General features: G+C 40.3%; 1 protein-coding gene across 1 annotated transcript in view; it reads left to right on the forward strand.

The window, feature by feature from the left end:
* Positions 1 to 24,179, forward strand: part of LOC139728497 (metabotropic glutamate receptor 1-like) — a 180,617-nt gene extending 156,438 nt beyond the window's left edge. The window contains exons 4-8 of the mRNA XM_071639436.1: positions 6,563 to 6,815; positions 7,358 to 7,532; positions 16,766 to 16,889; positions 21,720 to 22,638; positions 23,033 to 24,179. Coding sequence (XP_071495537.1) covers positions 6,563 to 6,815; positions 7,358 to 7,532; positions 16,766 to 16,889; positions 21,720 to 22,638; positions 23,033 to 24,179 — 2,618 coding nt within the window. The remainder of the gene's footprint in view (positions 1 to 6,562; positions 6,816 to 7,357; positions 7,533 to 16,765; positions 16,890 to 21,719; positions 22,639 to 23,032) is intronic.
* The last annotated feature ends 434 nt before the right edge of the window (positions 24,180 to 24,613 follow it).

Below are 24,613 nucleotides of genomic sequence, written 5' to 3' on the forward strand. Positions count from 1 at the left end.
AACTGCAAAAAAATCAAATGCTTTACTAGAGGAGATAGGTCCTATGGAAAAAAATGTAGGCAAGCACACGATAGAGAAATGAGAGAAAAAGAAAGGAGAAATAGAGGAAAGAAAAAAAAATCAACTCAAGACAGCTTCCACCTCTCCTTGGGTACATTTTCCCCCATGATTATTGAAAATTTTTCGTTGTTCGCATTTCCGTCGCTTGTTCTTCGTGTACGTAACATGCTGTACTTTAGCAATGATACACACGACATTCGCACATACGTCGTGGAAACTTCGCACAAATTGCGCAAGAATGGTTTTCGGCTTCATTGTCGGAACACATTCGGAGAAAAACTTTTCCGAATGTTGGATTTTGTCATTCGAGTCCTTCGCAAATCGTTCGCGTGCTCCGTGAAATCCCAAGGGTGGGATTTCACGGAGCACGAGAACGATTTGCGAAGGACGCGAATGACAAAATCCAACATTCGGAAAAGTTTTTCTCCGAATGTGTTCCGACAATGAAGCCGAAAACTATTCTTGCGCAATTTGCGCGATGTTTCCACGACGTATGTGCGAATGTCGTGTGTATCATTGCTAAAGTACAGCATGTTACGTACACGAAGAACACGCGACGGAAATGCGAACAACGAAAAATGTTCAATAATCATGGGAGAAAATGTACCCAAGGAGTGGTGGAAGCTGTCTTAAAGGGGCATAGTCCCGGTAGTGTAGATGGCGCTGTTGATGATACTGCCGAAGATTACCGAAGTAGAGCTGTCATCAAGAGTAAAGTGCGTAGGTGTTGCTAAGTAACGTTGCCTTTGTTGTCTTCTCTGCGCATCGCGCAGTCTGTAGTAATGCCAGGGTGCGTGCATATGTGCTTGTTATTATGATATCACAAAAGAAGTTTGCTAAAGCTGTCATCCCCCTCAGCCGAATCATAAGCCGAACTGTGATCGGACCACTGACTACAGTGAATCGGACTTCTTCGGACTCGGGAAAGTGGGCCAAAGCGTAAGCGCCAAAAGAAGTCGATAGCGTAGGTCTCTATAGGAAACTTGCGCCGTGCGCCCGCGTACGCATTTGACTAAAACACGGGGACCATTCAGCATGCACCTTTAAGTTGATTTTTTTTTTCGTTCCTCTATTCTCCTTTCTTTTTCTCTCATTTCTCTATCGTGTGCTTGCCTACATTTTTTTTTTCCTAGGACCTATCTCCACTAGTAAAGCATTTCACTTTTTTTTTGCAGTTCCTCCGACACATAATCTCTATATACAGTTCAAATGAAATTTTGCATACTTTAGATTGATATCAAGTGTATTCTGCGATTTTTTTTTATTTTTTTTTAATATCAAACATGTCTTTTTCTTTGGTAGTCTTTAATTTCTTTTGTTACTGTAGTTGTTAATGATTGTTTGATGTTTAGATATATGGTACGATTTTTATTTGTAGAAAACGTATAGGTCATACATCCCCAAACGTGCGCCAAACGTTCGCGAGAATGTCTCAAAAGGTACGCGAACAGTTTGCGATTACGTCGTAAAATGATCGGAAAAACTTCGCAGATTTCGCGTAACATACGCGAGACATTCTCCAAAGTTTCGGAGTCTGTTTGGGGTTTACGAACATTTTGCGAACATCGCGCGTGTCTTGCGAAGGTCTTGCGCATATGACGAGGCTTTAAAGACACTTTCGAGAACAATTCACGAGCAAATCACGACCAAGTGTGCGGAAAAGGTTCGCAAAAATTTTCAAACTTTTTTGAAATCATCGCCGAAGTAAAAACGACATTCGCGAACAATTGACGACGCTTCCGAACCCTCACGTTCGTTTGGCGATCTTTTGCAGACTAATATACGAATGCTGGATTTTGCCATTCGCGTCCTTCGCAAATCGTTCGCGTGCTCCGTGAAATCCCACCCTAAGGAGGCAATGAACACTCTGTTGTAATCACTGCACGGACGGCTTGATGTCCCTTCCGTATATATGACCCGTGGATTGAGGGACGGACGTCATAAACCACACACCTGAGAGTTTTCTCCTCAACGAACACCTTGCCCCGTGATAAGAATTTGCCAGAATATATCAATTTACAAGCCAATTAAAAAAAATACTCAAATGTTGTGAATTTTTTTTTGTTTCACTTTAAAAGAACTCATGACGATCATCTCAGTATACAATATAATTTTAAGGTACGTGTACAATTTTCCTCATAAAATACAGGACAATAAGTGATAATTTCATCTCCGTAAAGAAATCACAATATCGAGACTCTAAAGAAGAACTCATAAGCTCTTCCTCGGTACGTAAACCTGAATCATCCGTCTGTCATTTGCGCTTTGCTTTCCTTGCAAACTATTTTATCCCCTGAATTTGGTCCAGAAATTGACGAGATATCTGTTGAAGTTGCGCTCGATTTAGTCATCGGATCGATGTGGATATGCTTTACGGATTTTTGGCGGCTTTGATGGGACACGCTCGCCAAACATCATGCGAGAACAAGGGGGGGGGGGGGACTACACTATTTGTCATGGAATCCAAGTAAGCTATATGACAGTGACAGTGACAGAGTACGAGTATAGTCAAATGCAGCCAATTCCACCCCCGCTTCACGAAGGAGAGTACGCTGTCATTGGTCAAGGTAGTGTCGCTGTAGTCAGTGGTAATGTGAAAATGGAAAGAAAGGGGGGGGGGGGGGGAGAATTGTTTGTACACATCTGTGTATGACAATCTACTACGTTTAAAGTCAGCACTGTTGTTAACCCAAGAATAACGGAATAGGAAAGACGACATTGCTAGAATATGAAGAAAATGCGAAGAGAAGCAATTAAGAGCAGGAACAAAATTGTAGTACTTAGTCCTTCGATCTCCACGCTCTATATGGATGGGATCAATGGGCGCATCCTGGGTGCATGTCACGAGTTCGAGACCCACGAGTCATGCTGCCCATGAGTTTGACACTATTAGAGCAAATAAAGCCCATGAGTTCAACACTAGGCAAACGAGGCCTGTGAGTTCGACACGTTATTAGCAAACAAGGACCACGAGACCGACACGTTAAGCCCGTGATGTAATATCGAACTCGTGGGCCGTTTTCACCTAGTGTCGAACTCGTGGACTTTTTTCTTTACTAGTGTCGAACTCGTGGGCGTTATTTGCCAAGTGTTGAACTCGTGGACTTTGTTTTTTGACTTGTGTCGAACTCGTGGACCTTTTTTGACTAGTGTCGAACTCGTGGGCCTTATTTGCCTAGTGTTGAACTCGTGGACTTTTTTTTTTACTCGTGTCGAACTCGTGGACCTTTTTTGACTAGTGTCGAACTCGTGGGCTTTATTTGCCTAGTGTTGAACTCGTGGGCTTTATTTGCCTAGTGTTGAACTCGTGGACTCTTTTTTACTAGTGTCGAACTCGTGGACCTTTTTTTGACTAGTGTCGAACTCGTGGGCCTTATTTGCCTAGTGTCGAAGTCATGGACTCTGTGACTCATGACTCGTGGTTGTCGGTCTCGTGGGATGACCCCGGCAGGTGGTTATTGAATCAGAGAGTGTGTTTATCAGGTGTTTTTTTCCTCCGAGGAGAGAGATGGGGGGGGGGGGGGCGGAAGGGGGGCTAAGATCGGGGAAAGGAGGGGAAGATATCTTCATCTGTCTCTGTCTCTGTTATTGTCCCTAGTACACCATTGTACCTCGGTTTTGTATCTCAATTTATTATGATACCAAAAACGTTACAGCATATAATAATTCGTTTATGTAAGGGCACACTCGTCACAAGTTTTGTTTTGTTTTGTTTTGTTTTTTACTTCTAGAGATGTGCCCTCAGCATGACAGTGATTGTCCAAATTGATTGCATTGTTACCTCTACCTATATATTATATTCAAGATTCAAGATTCAAATTTATTTTCATTTCAATCAAATAAACAGAGAAATGATATACAATGAATAAGCAGAACATATTTGTAATAATTGCAGAAACGTAGATTAACAAGGTACATGTGAAAATGAGTAACACATGGAGAAAACATAATTGTATTTTTTTTCCAATAATAAATATATATGTACATATGCATATATCTATATCTGCTGGAAATAAATGTCACTGAACTGAAACTGAACTGAATTAATTTCATCTAGGCACGAGGGCTTAGAATCTCCTGACGTAGTTCTATCCACCACCAAATTATTTCATAAGAAGCTCATTAGTGGGGACAAGCTAAAAGGTATCAAGACAATTAGCTACCAATCAGATAATGTCTGGAAAAGGTCTGGATTAAGATTCTGTAAGGCTATGAAAGATATTCGTATCCGTGTATGCATGTAAATAATTTTATTGCATCTAAGCGATGTTGAGACAGGGCCTTTCGTTCTGTTTGTCATTGAAATGTCCCTTTAGCTTAAATGGATTGCGCATGACAGCGTGATAACTGAGCAAATATTACGGCATCGCTGCACATGTTTGAATTGACCTACATGTGTCAAATCCGATTAAGCGAAATACACTGATCGTTCTCAATACGATAACTTTATTGGCTTGCATATCGTGAATTAACGCTTCTTTCCTCCTCGTTGCGGTTGAAAGCAGAGCTGTTAAGTAGAATATTCTAACGTTTTTAACACATTGATTTATAAACATACTAAAAAAGAAGGTTTAATGTGAGTATATTAAATCTGTATACTCGTGCTGAAAGAGAGATAATTCTTAAAACAAGTGGCCAATTGTCTGAAAAAAGAAGAAGAAATGATTCAAGCCATTGGTAATGAAATGCACAGTGGCAGCTAAAAGACTATAAATCGAATTTCATTGAGCCTCGTCGTTTTTGTCTCGAACATTTGATTGCTTGAAAAATCTGAAAAGATGGCTGGATAGCCTATATTCAGCGACACTAATCTGGTCTTCCATGGGGTCCAGTTGGATGTGAGGCGGGACCACTTCACCGGGTTAAATACCCTGCTCCTTGCGATGAATGAATGAAGCGGGATCTTTTACGTGCATGAGTTGTGACTTTCTCACACACGGGACCTCCATTTTATGTCCTATCCGAGGGACAATAAGATAGTCACGTCATCGTGGTCGTGTGTTGACTGTTACGGCAAAGATGACGTCTCCGTTGAAATTCCAAGGCAACATTCTCGGTGCAATGTGTTGTAGGGCGTACAACTGTTTTTGGCGCGACACTCATTCTCGCAGATGGAGATGCTGACGATAACATCAATGAATGTTCGGTCTAATCTACAAGCCCCCCCCCCCCCCCCCCCCCCCAACGGGAAAGTGTGATCTTTTTAGATTTGTTCACTCCCTCTCAATCTCTCCATGTTCGCGATATAGGCTTCCGTCCGAGAAATCAACCGGGTGGAATCACAATACCATGTTCAGCAAAGCCCAGATGTCTTGAAAAGACCACTGTCTTATTATCAATAATCACCTTCGAAACGTTTTTAAATGAAGAGTTTTATTGCAAAACGAGCTAGCTTCATTCTTGTTATAAGTTGAGATATTTGCGATTAAAGATTCTAAAAAGCAAACAAAACGATAAGAAAAGACGGGATATATCTAGTCAAAATTTCAAGAATATTCTTGATATGTTGGGATGAGGTATAAGGGAAAGGTTTAATTTTGCTCTATCTGATAATGGACTTACTTTAAAGTGTTTAAAAATGGCGTTTAGCCCAGTTTGCGATGGATTCTGAGAGCACTGACTTCAAGCACGTCCGCCATGTCCCTGCTGACAAATGGCTGACGTCTGATGCCTGAACATGTTGAAATATGGATGAGTTTTCGTTTGACTTTTGAAAACATGATAAATCATACGACCTCCGCAGAACCCACGTATACTTTTCTCTTTCAATGAACATATTCATCTGCTATCGTACAAGAATTCAAGTCATAAATCATAACGTTTGCTTCGTGTTGGTGACTTTTCATTTTGTCATTCTGAAATATCAAATGTCATTATAAAAGGGTACATTTGTTGTAAGTAGGAGAAAATTGTCCATGAAATTAATCAATTCCATAGCATGTCAAAAAAGTATTTCCACGTCATTACATGCATTGCATCACATTTGCAAGGAAACATTTAACAAAACGGCTTGTGGCTTTATTTCCCATGTGAAAGACGTTATTGAAAAGCTGTGTATGCAAACTCCATACCGTCGTTACCGTTGCGAAACCAGTTCTTTTTTTCCAGCTTTGTTACTGTTCTTTCGTTGTTGTTGTTGTTTGTTTTTTTGGAAGAATTAAACAATTTATATTTAGAAGACCGATGAGAATTACCTTGTTGTTGCTTTTTTCCCGCAGTCCTTGATTAGTTTATACCTCTGCTCTTACGAATGCAATTGCAAATACTATTACTGTGTCAAATATGCAGCAAGATATAATTATCTCTATTCAAATACTTTAGGATGACGACTCGAAGATGATAGCTACTTTCTAAACCTAATTTCTTGTGTCACAGAAGTACAAAAACCATAGCTGTTTTCTTTTTCAGTAGTTTGATAGCCAAAGCCCTTTGCCCCAGATCAGGCTTTAATCCTACACTGAGCTGATATCCCCCTTTTATTTTTTTTCTCTCTCTCTTTTAGGCGAGGAAGCCTTGAATGAACTCAATTACGACCAGGACACGAAAATGAGCTTCGTAGTGAACGCCATCTACGCGGTGGCCTACGGCTTGCACTATCTACAGCAGAAGATCTGCGGTGAGGGCGCTGTCGGGCTCTGTCCGGGGATGCTACCCATTGACGGGCGCGTTCTGCTCGACGTCCTCTTCAACGTCTCCTTCCTGGGCGTGTCCGGCGACCACATCAAGTTCGACGCTAACGGAGACCCTCCCGGCAGGTAATCGATGGATAAAATGCATATATGCATGACCTCTATTCGTCATGACGATACCACAATGTTGTAACGATTACCGATAGACGAGTATGACCCCCTACTTTAACCAATAAGCCCGTTTGTATAGTCTCATTTTGAGCGTAAATAAAAAACAAACAAACAAACAAAACAAAAAACAATCAAAAAGGTGATAACATGCATATCTTAGATTCACTGAGATGAGCATCTGTGATGTGATGGTTATTCATGCAATCCGTATAAATGGTGCTTGCCAGCTCAGCCGCATGGCAGCAAGCCTGGTATTTTGCAATATTGATAGAAAACGCTTGTTGATGCATTCAATTTCAAAACAATGGAATGGATGCTTCCCCAAATGTTGACTGACGGACCATTCCAGTCATGCAGTTTCATTCTTTGTGTGAACATGACTTTTATTGTTTATGAGCATGTGCTATTCTTTTTTTTTCCGTTTGTACATTGTATTCTTGAAAAAGAAAAGCCTTTGCGGAAATAGATTAACATTTAAATTGAAATTGAATTCGTAGATACGACATTTACAGTTTCCAACGACTGGACGACGGTCAGTTTGGTTACGTAACTGTGGGAGACTGGCAAGACGGCTTACTGACCATGAACGACTCCATGATGATGTGGAACAATGGCTCGACGACGATGACCAGGTCGTACTGCAGTGACCCATGTCCGCCACACCACGCCAAGGTCAGTAATCTGCGCTATGTCTGTAATGCCGGACAGTTGATTCGATTCGTATACAGGCGGTTGGTTTTGGCGCAAAACCCGAGTCTTCTATACAGCGTTCTAGTTACGTGTTAATAATACAGTACCTTGACAATAATTACTGATTTCCTATCTGTACACAGGAGTACACTAAAATTCGGTGTAATTGCAAATGTAAGTCTGTCAAATTTTATCCTCGTGCGATAACTCAATAACAATTCTTCCATGAGAATTCTCCGTGTGCGTGTCGTACAACAATGCAATATACCGATGTTAAACAAAGTGGAAATTTGTTAAAATAAGAATTTACCTCACATCATGAATATTGACAAGGATCAGGACTTTTACAGCAGTAAAATCATCATTGACAATGTATTAATGTCATACACAGTGTTACATCATCACGCAAGACAATGTATTATCAGGATCATACACTGTAAAAATATCGACCGGTGTTAGATTTAGCACTATGGGTGTTAAATCTAACACCGATCAAGTGTCAATAGAGGACCACACCCACAGGTGTAGAAAATGCATTGTGATGGTGTCGAAAAGTGTTCACCTGGCACTTCGTGGTGTTAATTTGACAATGTATCTGGTGATGTTTTTGACACTGCGCTAGAGTTAATTCAATAATGACACCGCATGGTGTTGATTTGATATCGGTGGTGTTAATTGCAATGGTTTAACACCCGTCCAGCTTCAATAGGAGACCACACCAACTGGTGATACTGTGGCGTAAATGTGTTTACATATTTTTTCGAAAATCAAGTACTTTATCGGAAAATTCTTGATCGTCTTGTAGAAGTTCAAAATCAACAAGAAGTGCAGTAACTAAGAAACTATTTAAAAACAAATTTATATTTTGAAATGACACCCACAGGTGTTAATCTAACACCATAAATGAGCACTGAAAATTTAACACCAGCTCGGTGTTTCAAATTTAACACCGGACTTTTTGCAGTGTAAGTGAAATACACTTTGTGTGAGAGACACATCCACGTGTCATTTTGGGTTAAAAGAATACTGTCACAGATAGACACAAATACTGCCATTATTTGCACATAATTATGTCACATATCTAGGATTATAATTTTCCATCATCAACAAGAACAGTCTTGAGATAAAACCCCCGGTGTTCACAAGGGAAAGGCTACTTGTGTCAGTTGAAGTAAGTTACTTAGTCTGTAATATCGTAAATGCGAGGTGAATGTTTCTGATAGAGATACGCCATTTAAGTACAAAGCTGGAGCATTTTAAATCCCCCCTCTGCGATTATTATTCATCGACAACTCCCCATTTTTCCCATTAAAACAAGCAGACTAATCGGCCGAATGAAATGTATACACCATACTTGCTTTTTTGCTGCCGACTTGCACAAACGCGTGATAATTAATGGGCTGTATCAGGCCCGTGGTCACAGCAAGAGTTAGCGATGTTGAAACATCTTTCCACTTAGCTCAAATGTGTATAATTTACTTCACGTAAAGTGCCTTTAAGATAATTAGGAATTACAATATTATGTATAGTACGTTGACCCTCACATATTGCGAGCGGCCGTCACTTGATGCTTTATACCTCAAATCGGTGTTTCGATGGCGTCTTCTAATTTCCTTTAAGTCTACCTTATTTTGCTATGCGACCTTAATTTCGCGTCTCGTATTCGAATATCATATCGGTTTCTTTCGCTGTGCGTTTTGCCGTCGTAACTATATAGCTCTCTATTTCTTAACAGTATTTATTCCTTCTTCTTTTTTTTTGACTCCTTGGATTTGACGGCATCAATTTACCCACAAGGACGGTATCTCTCCAATACAATCCCCCGCAATCTGTTTTGTGTATAACGTTACACACTTGCCCGTCATTGAGAAGGTCCCGCATACGTTTTTGTCATTCTTCGCGCGTTCTTTTTTTTCTCTCTCTCTCTCCTTTCCTTGATGAAGTCGGTTGCTTTAAGTAAGATCATGCGGTATACATTTTCGATCAATGATAACATAATTATCCATGGTTTCTTTTCATTGATTTGATTGATTTCTTAATCAAATAAATTTACGAGTGGTTTTCGCTTCCTTTATTTGCTATCTTATTCTATAATGTTAGTTCAGTATATCAAACGTTTCCATGAAGTGACTTTGCAAATTCCATTTTTATCTGATCTACATACAAATCATTGCCTGTCTAATGCGAATACTGAAAATGGATGACCAAAGTCATTGGCATTGATAAGATACAGGTGTGCGTCATTAATCCTTTGTGTCCCTTAATCCAAATCCGTCTTCGCCCATTAGTTATACGTGGGTGCATGTCACAAACACAACGCCCATGAGTCATACAACCCGAAAATCATTCGGTCCACGAGTTACACAACTCACGAGGCACACAACCGAGCTATACACACGAAGTGGACAAGGCCTATGAGCTTAACATCATGTAAGATGGGCCCACGAGCGTTACGGTCCACGAGCTATAGACACAAGGCAAAAATAAGATTCGCGAGCTTGACACTACACTGTAAAAACATCGGTGTTAGATTTAACACCACGGGTGTTAAATCTAACACCGGTCAAACTTCAATAAAGGACCACACCCACAGGTGTTGAAAATGCACTGTGATGGTGTTGAAAAGTGTTCACCTGACACTTCGTGGTGTTAATTTGACACTGTATCTGGTGTTATTTTGACACTGTACTGGTGTTAAATCAAAAAATGACACCACATGGTGTTGATTTGATATTTGTTGGTGTTAATATCAATGGTTTAACACCCGTCCAGCTTCAATAAGAGACCACACCAGCTGGTGTTATTTTGGTGTAAATTTATTTTCACATTTTTTTCAAAAATCTAGTATTTTAATGTAAAATTCTTGATCGTCTTGTTAAAATTAAAAATCAACAGAAGTGCAGTTACTAAGAAACTCTTCAAAAAACAGTTTAAAATTTGGAAATGACACCAGGAGGTGTTAATTTAACACCATAAATGAGCACCGAAAATTTAACACCAGCTCGGTGTTCACTATTTAACACCGGACTTTTTGCAGTGTAGGCAAAAAAAAAAAACGGTCCACGAGCTGGACATTATTATCATATCACGGTGCTTATCATGGTGCTTAGCCTAGTGTTGAGCTCGTGGGCCCTATGTGCCCAGTGTCTTACTCTTGGGCTATATGACTCGTGGATATCGAGCTCGTGGGATGACCCCACTACGGTTACCTGTTGTTTCCTGTAGAAAGTCTAACGGAGTTTCTCAATCTCTTGTATGAAACAGGTTAATCCACTGGGAAAGAATTGCCTCCTTCAGCGATCACCTGACATTAATTTGTGATCCCCACCAGCACTGGAAAAGTTTCTGCGATCATTATCGGCAACGTCGACTCAGCTTTCCGTTGGAACGATCAAAGCAAATCAAAATGTATCAAGTAATATGACAACGCGATAAGCAGTGGCATAAATCACGACAAAGCATGAATGTCTTCTTGTGCTTCGATGACTCTATAATGGAAGAATGAGTAAACAAGACGTATAACTAGTTACATTGAAGTCAACCCGTTAAAGAATAGTCCAAAGTGTACCCGAGTATGTCTGTTGGAAATGTGTGTTATAGCAAAATCAGCTCGACCTCAACGGGTTAAAAGGATAAGGATAAGGATAAAGTTGATAAAATGAAAGGAGTATAGGTGGCAGATACTATACATCGAAAAGACGTTCGACTCAGTCACGCAACAACACATAACACGAATCTAACTCCATAGAAGAGTTTCAAGCAATTTCTCCCCGAAAATATCACTCCCCAAAATAGCTCGGAATCTTAGAAGAAAATCGCTTTTTTGCTGCATCAAAATAATACCTCTATTCGCCACACCACTCTGACTGGTGTCTCTGCGCAATAGACTTCGGCGGCTCAGCGTTTCGTTACCGCCCAGAAGCAGCTGGCGAGCTCCGATGATGTCTGAGTCGGAAGAAATGTCCATGCCTGGCGGTGTCGGATCACGCGGCGGAATATCTTTGGGAGGAGTGTTTTGCGGGACAAATCCTGAATTCTTCTTGTTTAGTCCTGTCTGCTCTTCTGGGTATTTGTTCTTTATATTTCCTCTTCGTTTCAATAAAAAAAAAAAGAAGACAAAAAAAAAAAAAGACGATGCAATGTCATGAGAGACTGTAAGATATTTCATATCTTTTTTCCCTCCCTCTCCAACAAAGCACGGCTGTGAAAACAAAGTAAGGGAAGAAAATAAAGTAGAAAAGGACGCGAAAAACAGGACAGAGGATTGCGTCTCTGCCTGAAGAATGTTAAATACACAGATCAAACCTCAAGGCGACTATATTGATATTACAGGTTGATTTCAAAGCATGTATACATCTGTTACTGTCCATAGTAGACACATTGTTAAATTGCAATAGTCCAGCAATAGTATATAGAATTGAATATTATAACATTAATATGTCAGAAATCGAATCTTTAGCAGGTATAAACTGATGTCAATCGTCTTCACAAAAACAGAAGAGAAAGGTTATTGTAAATCATGTACTAGAGAAACACAACATAATATTTTTGCTGCAATAATCTTCTTTTTCTTATTCTTATTCTTTCTTTTTCTTATCCAAAGTATATGAAAAAAGAGGTCTGCAAAGCAAAACGTCTACAGAAAGATTACTCAATGCTTCAAGGTCTTCTAGGCGGAGAGGGGGCATTAACATGCAAATTACCCATAGAAAGAGGATCAAAAAGAAGGGAATTAAGTGTGGCGCCTCGGGAACATAATTGAATCAAAATTTTAATCGCGTAGCGCGGTACCAACTTTAACAATCAATGAACTTAAACACATTTTCCAGGCATTTTGAGCTCGTCGGATGTTTAATACTTTTACCTCCCAAATTAAAAGCAATAAATCCTGCTCGGCGACACGCAATAAACGCTGAGTTTAAATACCGCGGATGAAAAGTTAATAAGAAGTGAACTAACGTCAAAGATCATCACCCCGTCCGAGTTCTTAAGGAGTCACGGAAAGGGGGCTAGATTGTCCCAGTGAACTTAGAATGATCGGTCCCCGAGCAAACTTCCAATACTTTGCGTCAAAAAACTTGAATATATAAACATTAATGAAATAAACAAAGTTGACGTGAAGATCAACAAAAGATTTATTCAATTGGACAGTGTTGGAACCTTAACCCGTTACAAGGCCTCCCCAAACTCTCCTCTGTGACTGATATATTTTTTTTTTTCAGAATCCGCCATGTAGTGAAGGAACATTTTTTATAATGGTATTGCCTGGGCTATTCGGATAGTGCGGCCCGTATGTTCGTTCGTTTGTATTTATTCTGCTTCTCAAATCAAATTAAAATGAATTTAAGCAAAACATAACCAAATGACAAAGGAGCAATACAAAAGTGCAGTTTATACTACATGCATAACAACATCACTGTGAAACATTAATGGTCGCATACAAATACAGAAAAGGCAAAACATTTGATCCAACAAGGAAGCAGGAAACCGTCATCATAAGCTTGGCTCTACTGGGCTGATGGCTTCTTTAGGAATGTAGCTAAAATGTCTTTGCCTCTCACAAAAGGTAGTTTTTATAACTATAGTTATTTTTATCATTATTTGTATTATTGTTATTTATCTATTCTATTATTATTGTTATTAGTATATGATTATGATTATAATAATAATAATAATAATAATAATAATATCAATAATAATAATAATAATAATAATAATAATAATAATAATTATTATTATTATTATTACTATAATTACCATTATTATTGTTATTATTATTGTTATTATTATTATTATTATTATTATCATTATTATTATTCAGTATGTTATGATATAACAAAAAGATGCAAGGGAGTGCTGTGCTACTATGTGAAATAAACTTTAAGAAAGTCTGTTTTTTTCTCTCGATTTCTACATGAGTATTATATGGCATGTTACCCTTGATTAAATACCATAGTTTGATACTCCTGGATAGATAAGAAATTCGAAAATCACTAAAAGGAGAGGAGGAGCATTGTCGCTTTATATCCACTGCTGTCATTGGCTGCAAGACAGCTTACGTCACTATTTCAGCAATACCAGCACTCGTGCTTTTGGCCAATTTCTCGTTCAATAGTCTATTGAACTATGCAATCATGCACGTTGCTATACGTATCATATATTATCATTATTGCGTCGAAGCTGAATCCGTAAACGGACTACAGGGCTCAATGACGTCATAAATCACGATACGGCGATACCTGATTATCCACTCAATCGCCTTCTCAATCAAGGCTACATTGAGATTACGCTACGGGACGTGACCATGAATGGATGGAAGACAGCGGTAATGCAGCCACGCTTTTGCTGCAGATTGCTCACCTTTAGAGCATCGCTCTAACTCTCTTCTCTGACAACTGTATATGAACATATACGATTATATATATATATATATATATATATATATATATATATACCTAGAGAGATGATATATATATATATATATATATATATATATATATATATATATACTTAGAGAGAGAAAGAGAGAGGAAGTGAGAGAGAGGGAGAGAGAGAGAGAGATAGACTGAGAATAAGAAATTGCAACGGATTAAAAGAGTACAGAATAAAGTGCAGAGAAGATTTAAGCTTAATTCTAAAAAATGAAAAGTCATTCAATTTCAATTTTTGTTGGGCAGTATAGTATTATGAAATAATTGTATTTTGATATATATGTATATATATATCATACGTTTATATTTCATGTTAACCCCTTGGCAACTGAAGATTCCGTACATAATGGCCTATTGTTCCTTGGAAGGTACAACAATATTACTCTCATTTTGACAACTTTCTGAATTAAACAAAATAGATCACTGCGTGTTTTTTTTTCTATCACAAGTTATGTTTATTTAAAAGCCTATTAAGACTTTACCAAGACAGTTGTGTGTCACTGAAATAATTCTGACATATTTTTGTTGACCCACGACCTCTTTCAAAGTACGTAATAATATATTCTATGTGAAAATAATAAGAATAGTGAAGCATAAACTATTAAAAAAAAAGTAGACTGGCGGTTTCGAGCGGTACATTTACTAATGGGTTAATTCTTGGAACAACGGCATAATGAGAAAAAATGATTTCGTATAAAAGCACATCAACTTTAGGGAAACCGAAACATGGTGGGGTTGAACCAATTACTATCATTTCATTTTTTCCCCATTTTATTTCATTTCAATTTCAAATTACCTCGATAACCTATTCTACATTTTGTGACAGACGACGAGAAACTAGCAACATTCAACCTTTTTGGTCTATCTTAGTCTTATAAACATTGAAACATCTGCTATGCGTTGTTATGATAAGCATGCATAACGCATACCAAGTATTTCAAGGTGCACGTCAGGAGTTCGACCCCCACGAGTCATACATCCCATGAGCTTGTCACCAGGCAAATAAGGCCCACGAGTCCAACGCTAGGTAAACAGTGCTCGCGAGTCCCATACTAAGCAAAAAAAGACAAAAGAAAAAACTGGTCCCCGAGACCGACATAATCATTAAGCCCCGGGATATAATGTCAATCTCGTGGGCCTATGTACATGTTTGACACTGGTATTGATGTCTTGTATGGTACGCCCTTTATCACCACGTGGACAGGCAATATATACACACAATACACACACACAGACAGACAGACAGATAGAAAGACACACACACACACACAATTGTTCATATTATGCACACAAACTAACAATCCCTATCATAACTGCGCAAAATTTAGTTAAAAAAGATAACAGAAGTCAATTTTAAATCTAAACACCCTGATAGACGTCACGTCTTCCATTAAAAAAAAAAAACAACAACACTGCGATAACCTATCGGTCAGTGATAAAGTTTGTCGTATAATTAGCGTATAGGTCAGCTAGGGCAGGTTTTTTTCAACCTCCAACTTCTCGAGAAGAATACTTCGGGCTCCGTTTGATGAAGCTTGTGTGATGGATCGAGCAAGAACCACTCACAACTAGTACCTTTATTGATGAAGTTAATTAACGCAAACGCCTGTATTTAGAATATCCACTATTGAAGACGAGGGGATCAGTAGCAACGGGCTATCCTTCACAGAAATAGCCGGAGTAGGCAGGTTGCCTGTGCATATCTGAGAACGGAATGTTGTGACTTTATAGCAGCAGTATCGTTTATCATTAATGCTCATGCCCCCCTCCCCCTTCCTCACTGAATGAATCTGTATTCGGTCATAACACCACTCAGCGCTAGAAACATACCATTATCAATGTTGCTATTTTGCTATTTGTATACAAGACTGATCACCATCAGAGTTCACATATCATCAATATTACCACCGTACTGTGGCCTTTATACAGTTCGACCTCGATTATCCCGCCATGTCGGGACCGGCGCTCATCCGGATAAGCGAATTGGCCGGATATGGTAGACACAAGGTTAATGTATATAGCTGCCGTCCAAGCTGCCGTCCCAGTGCACTGGCAGCTAGGCAGGTAGCGTACCCCGCAACGGTGGTGTAATCTATGCTAGCCTGCGCAAAATTGTATTCCCTTCTTCACAAAAATAAAGTATACCTTTTTGTGAAAATCATACATGTTTTACCTCATTAGATATTGAGAAACCTATCATGCACATCTTATGAAATTAGTGAAGTAGATCCATGAAAAGATGTTAAAGTCACTGTTTTTTTCTCAATTTTTGGATGAAAAAAAAGTCCTTCATTGCGTGAACGCGTCCGGATAACAGAGATTTCCAGATAAAAGGAGGCCGGATAATCGAGGTCGAACTGTAATTACAATTACTGTCCTAATTGATCTCATAGTACAAACAAACCCGCTATCATTCTACCAACTCCAAGAGTTCTCATCCGCACGTTCATAACACGGTTTCGTTGAAGAAACCTCTAAGTCTATAGGAGTTACAATCTCTCTTTCAAACCAATAAAGAAGATATGCACATACTTTATTCACGTGTTCCCGCTATATATACTCTGGTGGTATTACACTCTACATTTTGCACACTCACACAGTGTCTGTATACTGGGATCTTAATGGAATGCAATGTGTGTGTGAAGACGCCCATTATCATAATGCCCTTGTTTCCTATTGGTATTCCATCACTACCTGTATAAAGAGCCCATAGAGTAGTGATTTGAATAAAAAATGACATCAATTTTCACTCTCGGCTATGCGTTTTTTTTTTCTACACCGCAGGATATACGTGACAACGTTGAGTGCTGCTGGGCTTGTGTACCCTGCCAAGAAAACGAATACATGCTGAACGAGTATACGTGTGTCGCGTGCCATCAGGGATGGTGGCCAACGGAGGAATTGGACGGTAAGACTAGTTCACAGCATTTTTTTTTTCTACCTGCTTTTTAATCCCAGCCTCCGCCTCTGATGACTGTCGTATGTGTTTCCACTCATTTATTCATGTTAAAGAGTACCATCGTATTGATATTCATTATTCATATCTCTGACAATTAACGCACTGCTAAAGTTTGACTATATAGTAATAAACTTTTCGTGACGCATTATGTTAGTGTCATTAATTTGCAATGTATCTAATACACTTATTCTGTTACACCTACTCTACCGTAATTACGTTCGCCAACACTTCGAGCAATATTGCCTCTACTTCTCATCCAGCACATAACTATATTGATAAAACTGAAAGCAAGTATCCCTTCATAATGTCACAATGGATATGACTTTCTGAAATGCTATAGTGGAGCTCTGAATGAATTAAAATGGGGTAGAAAAAGAAAACTGCTGACGATATTACCATCATCAAGCTATAACATACTGCATCGACACCCTTCGCAAATCCCACTATCTTAATAGTATTCGCTTCATATTTTGTGACAATATCTTGGCTCTGTTGTTCTAATTATGGCATCAATGCGCACTCTAAGAAGTTATACATTTGATGTAATCAGAAGTATGTTTTCTACACTTGGAGTTATCTAAGGTAGATCGTAACATACTTTGACATATGAGAAAACAGTGCGAAATTCGATTTTTCCCAAATATTTGCTGTTATACCAAGGGCCTTACTAATCATAGCTTGAACAACTGCAAATTCTGACCCCATTACCCCTGAAAACAAAAACCCCACAACAACAACAAAGCAAAGAGAGAAGGGGGCGGAACACGTTTTTCTCTAGATTTAACTCCGCGGGTGGCTCACAAAGGGTGGTTACGACCTTTCGAACCAGACGTGCTCATTTGTAACATCTCGAAGCTTGATGGGCTTGTATTATGGCTATCGGCAGGATCAATGGCCTTCGGTCTCTCACATCGAACACTGCGGGCGCTATTCATTCTCAGCGACTTTTACCATGCCAACTACCTTTACCTTAATTTGCCTTTTGTTTGTTTTTTGTTTCTTTGCTGCCTGTAGTCTGCGGCTTGGGCTTTTTTTCTTTTTTAGCATACTTGCTTCGAGACTAAAGTGCAAAGTGAAAGTAGTTAGAGATAGCCGTGAAACCGGTTGCAAGGGGAAAGGGGTGGGAGATTAGTACGCGAAGAATTATGTAGCGTGAAATCCTTGCTACGGGAGAGGCTATGGGTCGGTACACTGTATGATGTTCAAATGGATGGGGTGATAAACAGAGTAAATGTGAGGTCGCCTGCAGCCGTATTTCTTATGTCTGGCCATATACCGAGTTCAGTTGAGAGGAAGCCGACCGGCAAATGCCAAGATAGTTTAGCGTCCGGCGGGCCACCTATCGCATTGATCAGAGATTCTCTCCCGGGGGCTTCTCAAGGCTGCGTGGTCATCAAGCCAAAGACGCCGCCACCCGCAACATGTCGACATTGCTGTCACACCCAACTCGCTTCTGACTGTTGTTTTTTTTTTCTGCCGCGTTACCATGACAACAGGATGATGATAATGATGAAATGTATATAAGTGAGGAGCAAGGTACAAAAAACGATGCAAAGTTACTTCACGGTGAAAACCGAACGGTGCAGAAATTCTGTGGTCAGGCAGCGATAAAGACAGCACAACCTCTCTATTAACAGCCATTAGTAGCAAAGTTTGGTTCGTATTTTATTTCTTCTTATTTTTTCACCCGTCCTGAGTGGACAGAGAAAGAAGAACATGATTTGTGCGTAGGTGTGTATGCAGGAGAGCGGGGGGGGGGGGGGGGGGGCGGGGTGGGGAGGCAATGGTCGCTTTCTCGTGCCTGTATTGTGATCTTGCATTAAAAAACAGCTACTAAATGGAATGATTTTCCAGTGAGCCTGACAGCTTTAGTCTTTGTTCCCTTATCTATAAAGTATAGGTAAGAAAGTACAAGAAGTATTTCTGTACACCTTCTATATTTCTCAAATTGATCTTTCACCTATCGGGTACGTGAAATTGTGAATGAAAATCCTAGAGAAATATGAAAAATGTGGGCAGTAGCTTCGATAGTATAACATTAACCATTAATATTAATACAGTGTTGTTGACGACTATCCCAAATTGCGGCTTAGCTACTAATCCCTTCACAGTGTGTTGAAATGGAGTTTTGATTTCACTTGTAGGCCTATTCTGCACGCCAACACCCATGATTGTTATTTATTTGAATACCAGGTGATATCCTCTCCGTAGGCCCTATGTTCCTCCACGCTGGACATTCTATAGTTGCTTTTGATGCGTAAGAGCGTCCAATTTCAATAAGTTTTATGCTGAAATTTAAATTCTAAAAATTACATCTCCGACCTCCACTGTGATGCAGGGTTTCTCTTGCACACACATAAACATGCATATATATATATATATATATATATATATATATATATATAACAGTATGTGTGACCGTGTGTATGTATGTATATGAACTTGAAAATTAAGTTGTAAGTCCTTTATGAATATCACGCCATATGTACCTGCATTAAAGGTCCCATTACGGGGTTGATGATGTATCACCGTATACACACCTACACGGATAGTAAATCGTGCCTGTCAATCAGCATTTCTCAACTTCATTATTCACTAGTGATATCTCCAGATGTTTTTGATGCCCCCCCCCCTCTCAATCTGCGTCTGGTATCACAATAAGTATTGTCCTTATAATCCTTCTTCTGGTGTGGGTATACTCTACCGAAAATATCCTTGATCCATTTATTGAATTGAAGGTCGCCCCTCGCTCGAGCCTGGTTGAAGGTGAAACGCTTGGCCTGATTTCCACCAGTTATTTCGTTTTGCACCACACGTGCGCATTGGTTTAACGGCTGAGACGTACATTCACGTAGAGCTTACGATAATACCAGATGGAATGACATCATACCTTTAAAAAAAAGAAAAAAAAAACACGTACCTGTAAATGACGAAATCCATCGTTCCCAAGAACGTATGAACCTAACCACTGCGAGTCACTGTGCGCTGATGATCGGACCGGTTATCACTGCCTGCCCCTTTCCAAATTACGTTGGCCAGATCCTAATTATATAAGCACTGTTAATTATCAGTGTTATTATTGTTACTATATTATCATTATTATTATTATTATTATTATTATTATTATTATTATTATTATTATTATTATTATTATTATTACTATAGGTTTTCCCGGCCAATTTCGCACTTTTGTCAGTCCATTTCCTAATTGCTGCATTCAATTTAGCGAAATTTAGCGTAGATGACATGTTCGGTAGTTCAGTTTTATGATTTCTTCATTCAAATTCATTTTGGAGCATTCAAATTACCTTTAGCCTCATTCTAATTAACACTTTTTCAATTGAAATTCGTAAAACAAGCACCATTTCGTTATTCGTTCATTCAATTTAGAATGATATGGTCACGTGATCACGGACATGCCGCACTCGTTCATTCAAATTCATTTTTGGGCATCCAATTTAACATCTTTTGCAGTCAATTTAGCACGCATGTTTATGCTTTGGTTCTTTCTTTCTTTCTTTTTTGTCAACGCAGTTATTGTTTTGCAAGCGTCATTACATTTCATATTTTCGTACTTATTTTAGAGATTTTGGCAACTGTTTTTTTTTCTTCAATGTGCTTAGTGATTCTTCCAGTCCGAAGATATAGTGCATCATGTGGCCACAACTTATCTGGCCGTTGAGTGCTTTATTCCGAGTGTGTCGGCCAGTTCTAGGAAGTCAAGGTTATGATCATCAAATGTTCCTATAATTCTTTTTCTGTCTTCTTGAGAAATACGTCTGTATCTAACTTGTGCTGTCATGACTGTAAGAAGATGAAGTTAATCTGTAGTATTGGTACATGTAGGCCTAAAATGACATGTATGAAAGAAAAGGGGCGTTACAGGACAACAAACTCGAGTTATATATGGTAAAAAATATGATACTTTTACTGCTTAACAGTGCGTGGATGAAACAAAAAGTCACATAGAAATACGCGTTTAAATGTTATCACCTTTTCAAAAGAGAAATAACATGACGTTAATTTGAATGAACATGTTAGGAATTTGACTGCCCATACGCGAAATTAAATGACTGAAATATCCCTTTCGGCCAGTGTTGGCGAATTTGAATGACTGAAGAGCACGTGCCAATTTGAATGCTCGTTTTACGAATTCGAAAGGCACATGTGCAAATTTCATTGATCGAAATGCTAAATTGAACGACCAACTTGCAATTTCGAATGACAGAATGTGCAGTGACGACGATTTTCACTAAATTGAATGAACCTTTTATCAAATGGACTGACAAAAGTGCGAAATTGGCCGGGAAAACCTATATTAATATTATTCATTAGTATAATTTTAGGGAAGCACGAATCTGCCTTCCGCTTTGTTGTATTGACAAAAAAAAAAAAAACTTTTTGATAGACGCATTTTCAATTATACACATCTCGTTGTCATCATCATTCCGATCACTGAAATCCTTATCTTTACCGTGTTTACCATCGCTAACAGGATCGTGCGCCACAGCTCGTTATTTCCAAAATGACATGCAAATTTCTTTTTGTTTCCCCGTCAAGCACTTATCTTCGAGCTAATATCTGAGTCTCAAATGAATAGATAAACGAATATGAGTTGAACTCCAGATCTTCAGAAACACCTTTGTTTGAAGACAAAAAAAAAGAAAAAAAGAGTAATATTGCGAAAAGTGGGTCGATTTCCAAGCTTCTAAAGTGAAGAGGTGGTTTCCTGCAAATAAAATCTTTAGTTTTTTATGTTCTCATCTCTGTCTTGCTCAGACTGCTACCAGATCGAGGCGGAGTACATGAAGTGGTATGAGGGCCAGGCCATTGCAGCTGTCTGCTTCTCTTGTTTCGGCATCCTCCTAACTGTCTTCGTCACCGTCACCTTCATCCGCCACAACGACACGGCCCTGGTCAAGGCCTCGAGCCGCGAGAACAGCTACATCTTGCTCGCCGGCATCTACATGTGTTTTCTCGTCACCTTCCCGTACATCGCTAAGCCGTCGACCGAGGTCTGCTACTTCCGCCGCATCGGCCTCGGGCTCAGCTTCTGCATCTGCTACGCGGCGCTGGTGGTGCGCACCAACCGCATGGCACGCATCCTGGCTGGCTCCAAAAAGAAAATCCTGACGAGGAAACCGCGCTTCCTCGGGGGCACCGCCCAGGTCGTCATGACATTCGGCGTCATCAGCATCGAGGTCGGTATCATTGTCGCCATGCTGATCCTGGAGAGACCGGCCGCCATCTACGACTACCCGGCCCTGAACCAGGTGCGCCTCATATGCAACACGACGACCTTCGGGTTCGTGGCACCTCTGGGCTACGACTCCCTGCTCGTCGCGCTCTGCACGCTGTACGCCTTCAAGACGCGCAACCTGCCCGAAAACTTCAACGAGGCCAAGTACATCGCCTTCACGATGTACACAACCTGTGTGGTGTGGCTGGCATTTATTCCCCTCTACTTCGGCAGCGAGTTGAAGGAAATTGTCGTGTGCTTCGCCGTCAGCCTCAGCGCCACCGTCACCCTGGCCTGCCTGTTCTTCCCGAAGACGTACATCATTCTGCTGAAGCCGGAGAGAAACCGGCGCAGCTCGATGACGACCTCAAACCTTGTTCGGATGCACGTAGGGAGTTTTAGCGAGCTCGCACCCAATAGGAGCAACAGTAGCAGTAATGGGACCACAGACGGATGCAAGTACGTATAGAACTATGTCAGCCTTTGTGGGATAGTATTTCTGACTTTCCATTGCGTTTCTCTTTTAGGTTTGTTCCCTCAAAATTGAATTACATTCACAACGATTTTGTAAAGATTTATACCAATACTTATTACCAATTTACCATTCCTGGAACCTGAGTGTAAAAGACATCAGGTTCTGTCCGTGTAATAGATTATTGGGAAAATGATGAACGTATTACATGTTGTGCTTATTTTATGATAATAATAAGATTTATTATGTTTGAGACAGCAGAAGAAATACTTTTAACAGAGATGAATGCCATCAATATGGAGGGAGAGACAATGTATATGTTGAATTCACTTAGCGGCAAATATGCATATATCTCTTGTCTTGTTTGTTTCTTCAACACAGTGAAAAACTTCTGGGAAGCGATCGTCAAGGCCACGCCCTCAAGTCGGGCCGAAAGAAGCAGCCGTCATCGACTTCGTCTTCGGCTGCGCGCGAAAAGTCTCGCGAAAAGAACCGCGAGAAGGTGACCAGCTTCGGAAACTCAGGGTTCTTCTCAGCTCTCAGGAGACGCAAGCGACCGATGAACACCAAGCACATGAAGGCGGTGCAGCGCGACAGACTGCTGTCGAAGCGGAAACAGCCGGTGTACCGGTACGGGAACTCGTCGACACCCCTGCCCTCTCAGCCCTCCCCCGTGGAGGAAGCGGACAGCAGCGCGGAGCGATCGATGGGAGAGCACACGACTAGGGCTGAGGAAGCATCGCGAGCGATGGGCTGCCTTAAACCGTCGAGAACAGTCTCAAGGGTAGAGACGTACTCGCCGCATTCTTCCGTGAACGTTGATATCGAAGCACCTGCAGCTGGCTGCAGCGGTTCTCAGGGTAGAGGTCAGAAATCAATTATAAAACCTAGTCAGTCCGTGGCACGGACACAGAATATAGACGAACATTCGTCTTTGCAATTATCTAGAATCCCTTCAAACTCTTCCGCGTCTGTGAGTCTGGGTGCGAAGAGCGCGACGCGGCAACGAAACGATTCCAAACCCCAGGCGTGTGTGCTTCCTCTCAGGGTACGCCGTTCCCATAGCGACGAAACCATCCATAAGAAAACGTCGCCCGGCCCTTCCTCCTCCTCGAAAAACAGCGGTAGCGACTCGCGCTTTCTCGGCGTCGAGAGACCGCAGCGCGCCGCCGGTTCGTACAACCAGATCTACCCGGATCTGTTACAGGTGTTGCCAACAGCGGAAGCGCAGGATTCGTCCGCCGCGTACAGGTGTCGCGGATCAGCGTCGGAGACAGACCAAGAACTTGGGGATATCGATGGACAAATACCAACGGGCGGCGACCAGCGTAGCTCTCGGACAACCGATACCGCCAGAGAAGGTGTGAAGCGAAGTGTGCGCTTTGATGAGAGGACGATCAGTTCGGACAACCCCACTGCCTCAACCAAGAACATCACGGTAGCACGCTGGGGCGACGGTGATCACGTGGTGTCGATACCAAATGAGATTCTCGGGGTTCTTACCACAATTAAGTCATCAGACGTTTAACGGCACATTTACCAATGTTTACAATATCGGTAGTGACATGTTTGTTGTTTGTCGGGTTTTTTTGTTATTGTTGTTTTTATTTAATTAAGTTTTCTCATTTCAAATGGAATTCTTATCGGCACACCTGGAAAATCAGGCTTTATGCCCTAATGACTTTTACCTTGTGTTTATGTGAACAATATTTCTATTAACCCACCAGATTGAAGTGCTATTCAGACATTACCCTTTTTTGTGTAAGAATACGCCGTGATTTTGTCGTGAAGTACAATATACGAAAACCACACGAGATTTCGTTTACGAAATATATACATTTAGCTACATATCGTCAAATGCTATCTCCAAGTTATATATTCTGGTAAGGTTGAAAATGTGCCGCCTTTGAATTTGCAAACTGATACATATAAATTACTTCCACTTTTCGCTGTTGGAACATT

The sequence above is a fragment of the Diadema antillarum genome, unplaced genomic scaffold (genome assembly GCF_040938485.1).
Source record: "Diadema antillarum isolate AM-2024a unplaced genomic scaffold, OU_Dant_1.0 seq00000182_RagTag, whole genome shotgun sequence".
NCBI classification, from domain to species: domain Eukaryota; kingdom Metazoa; phylum Echinodermata; class Echinoidea; order Diadematoida; family Diadematidae; genus Diadema; species Diadema antillarum.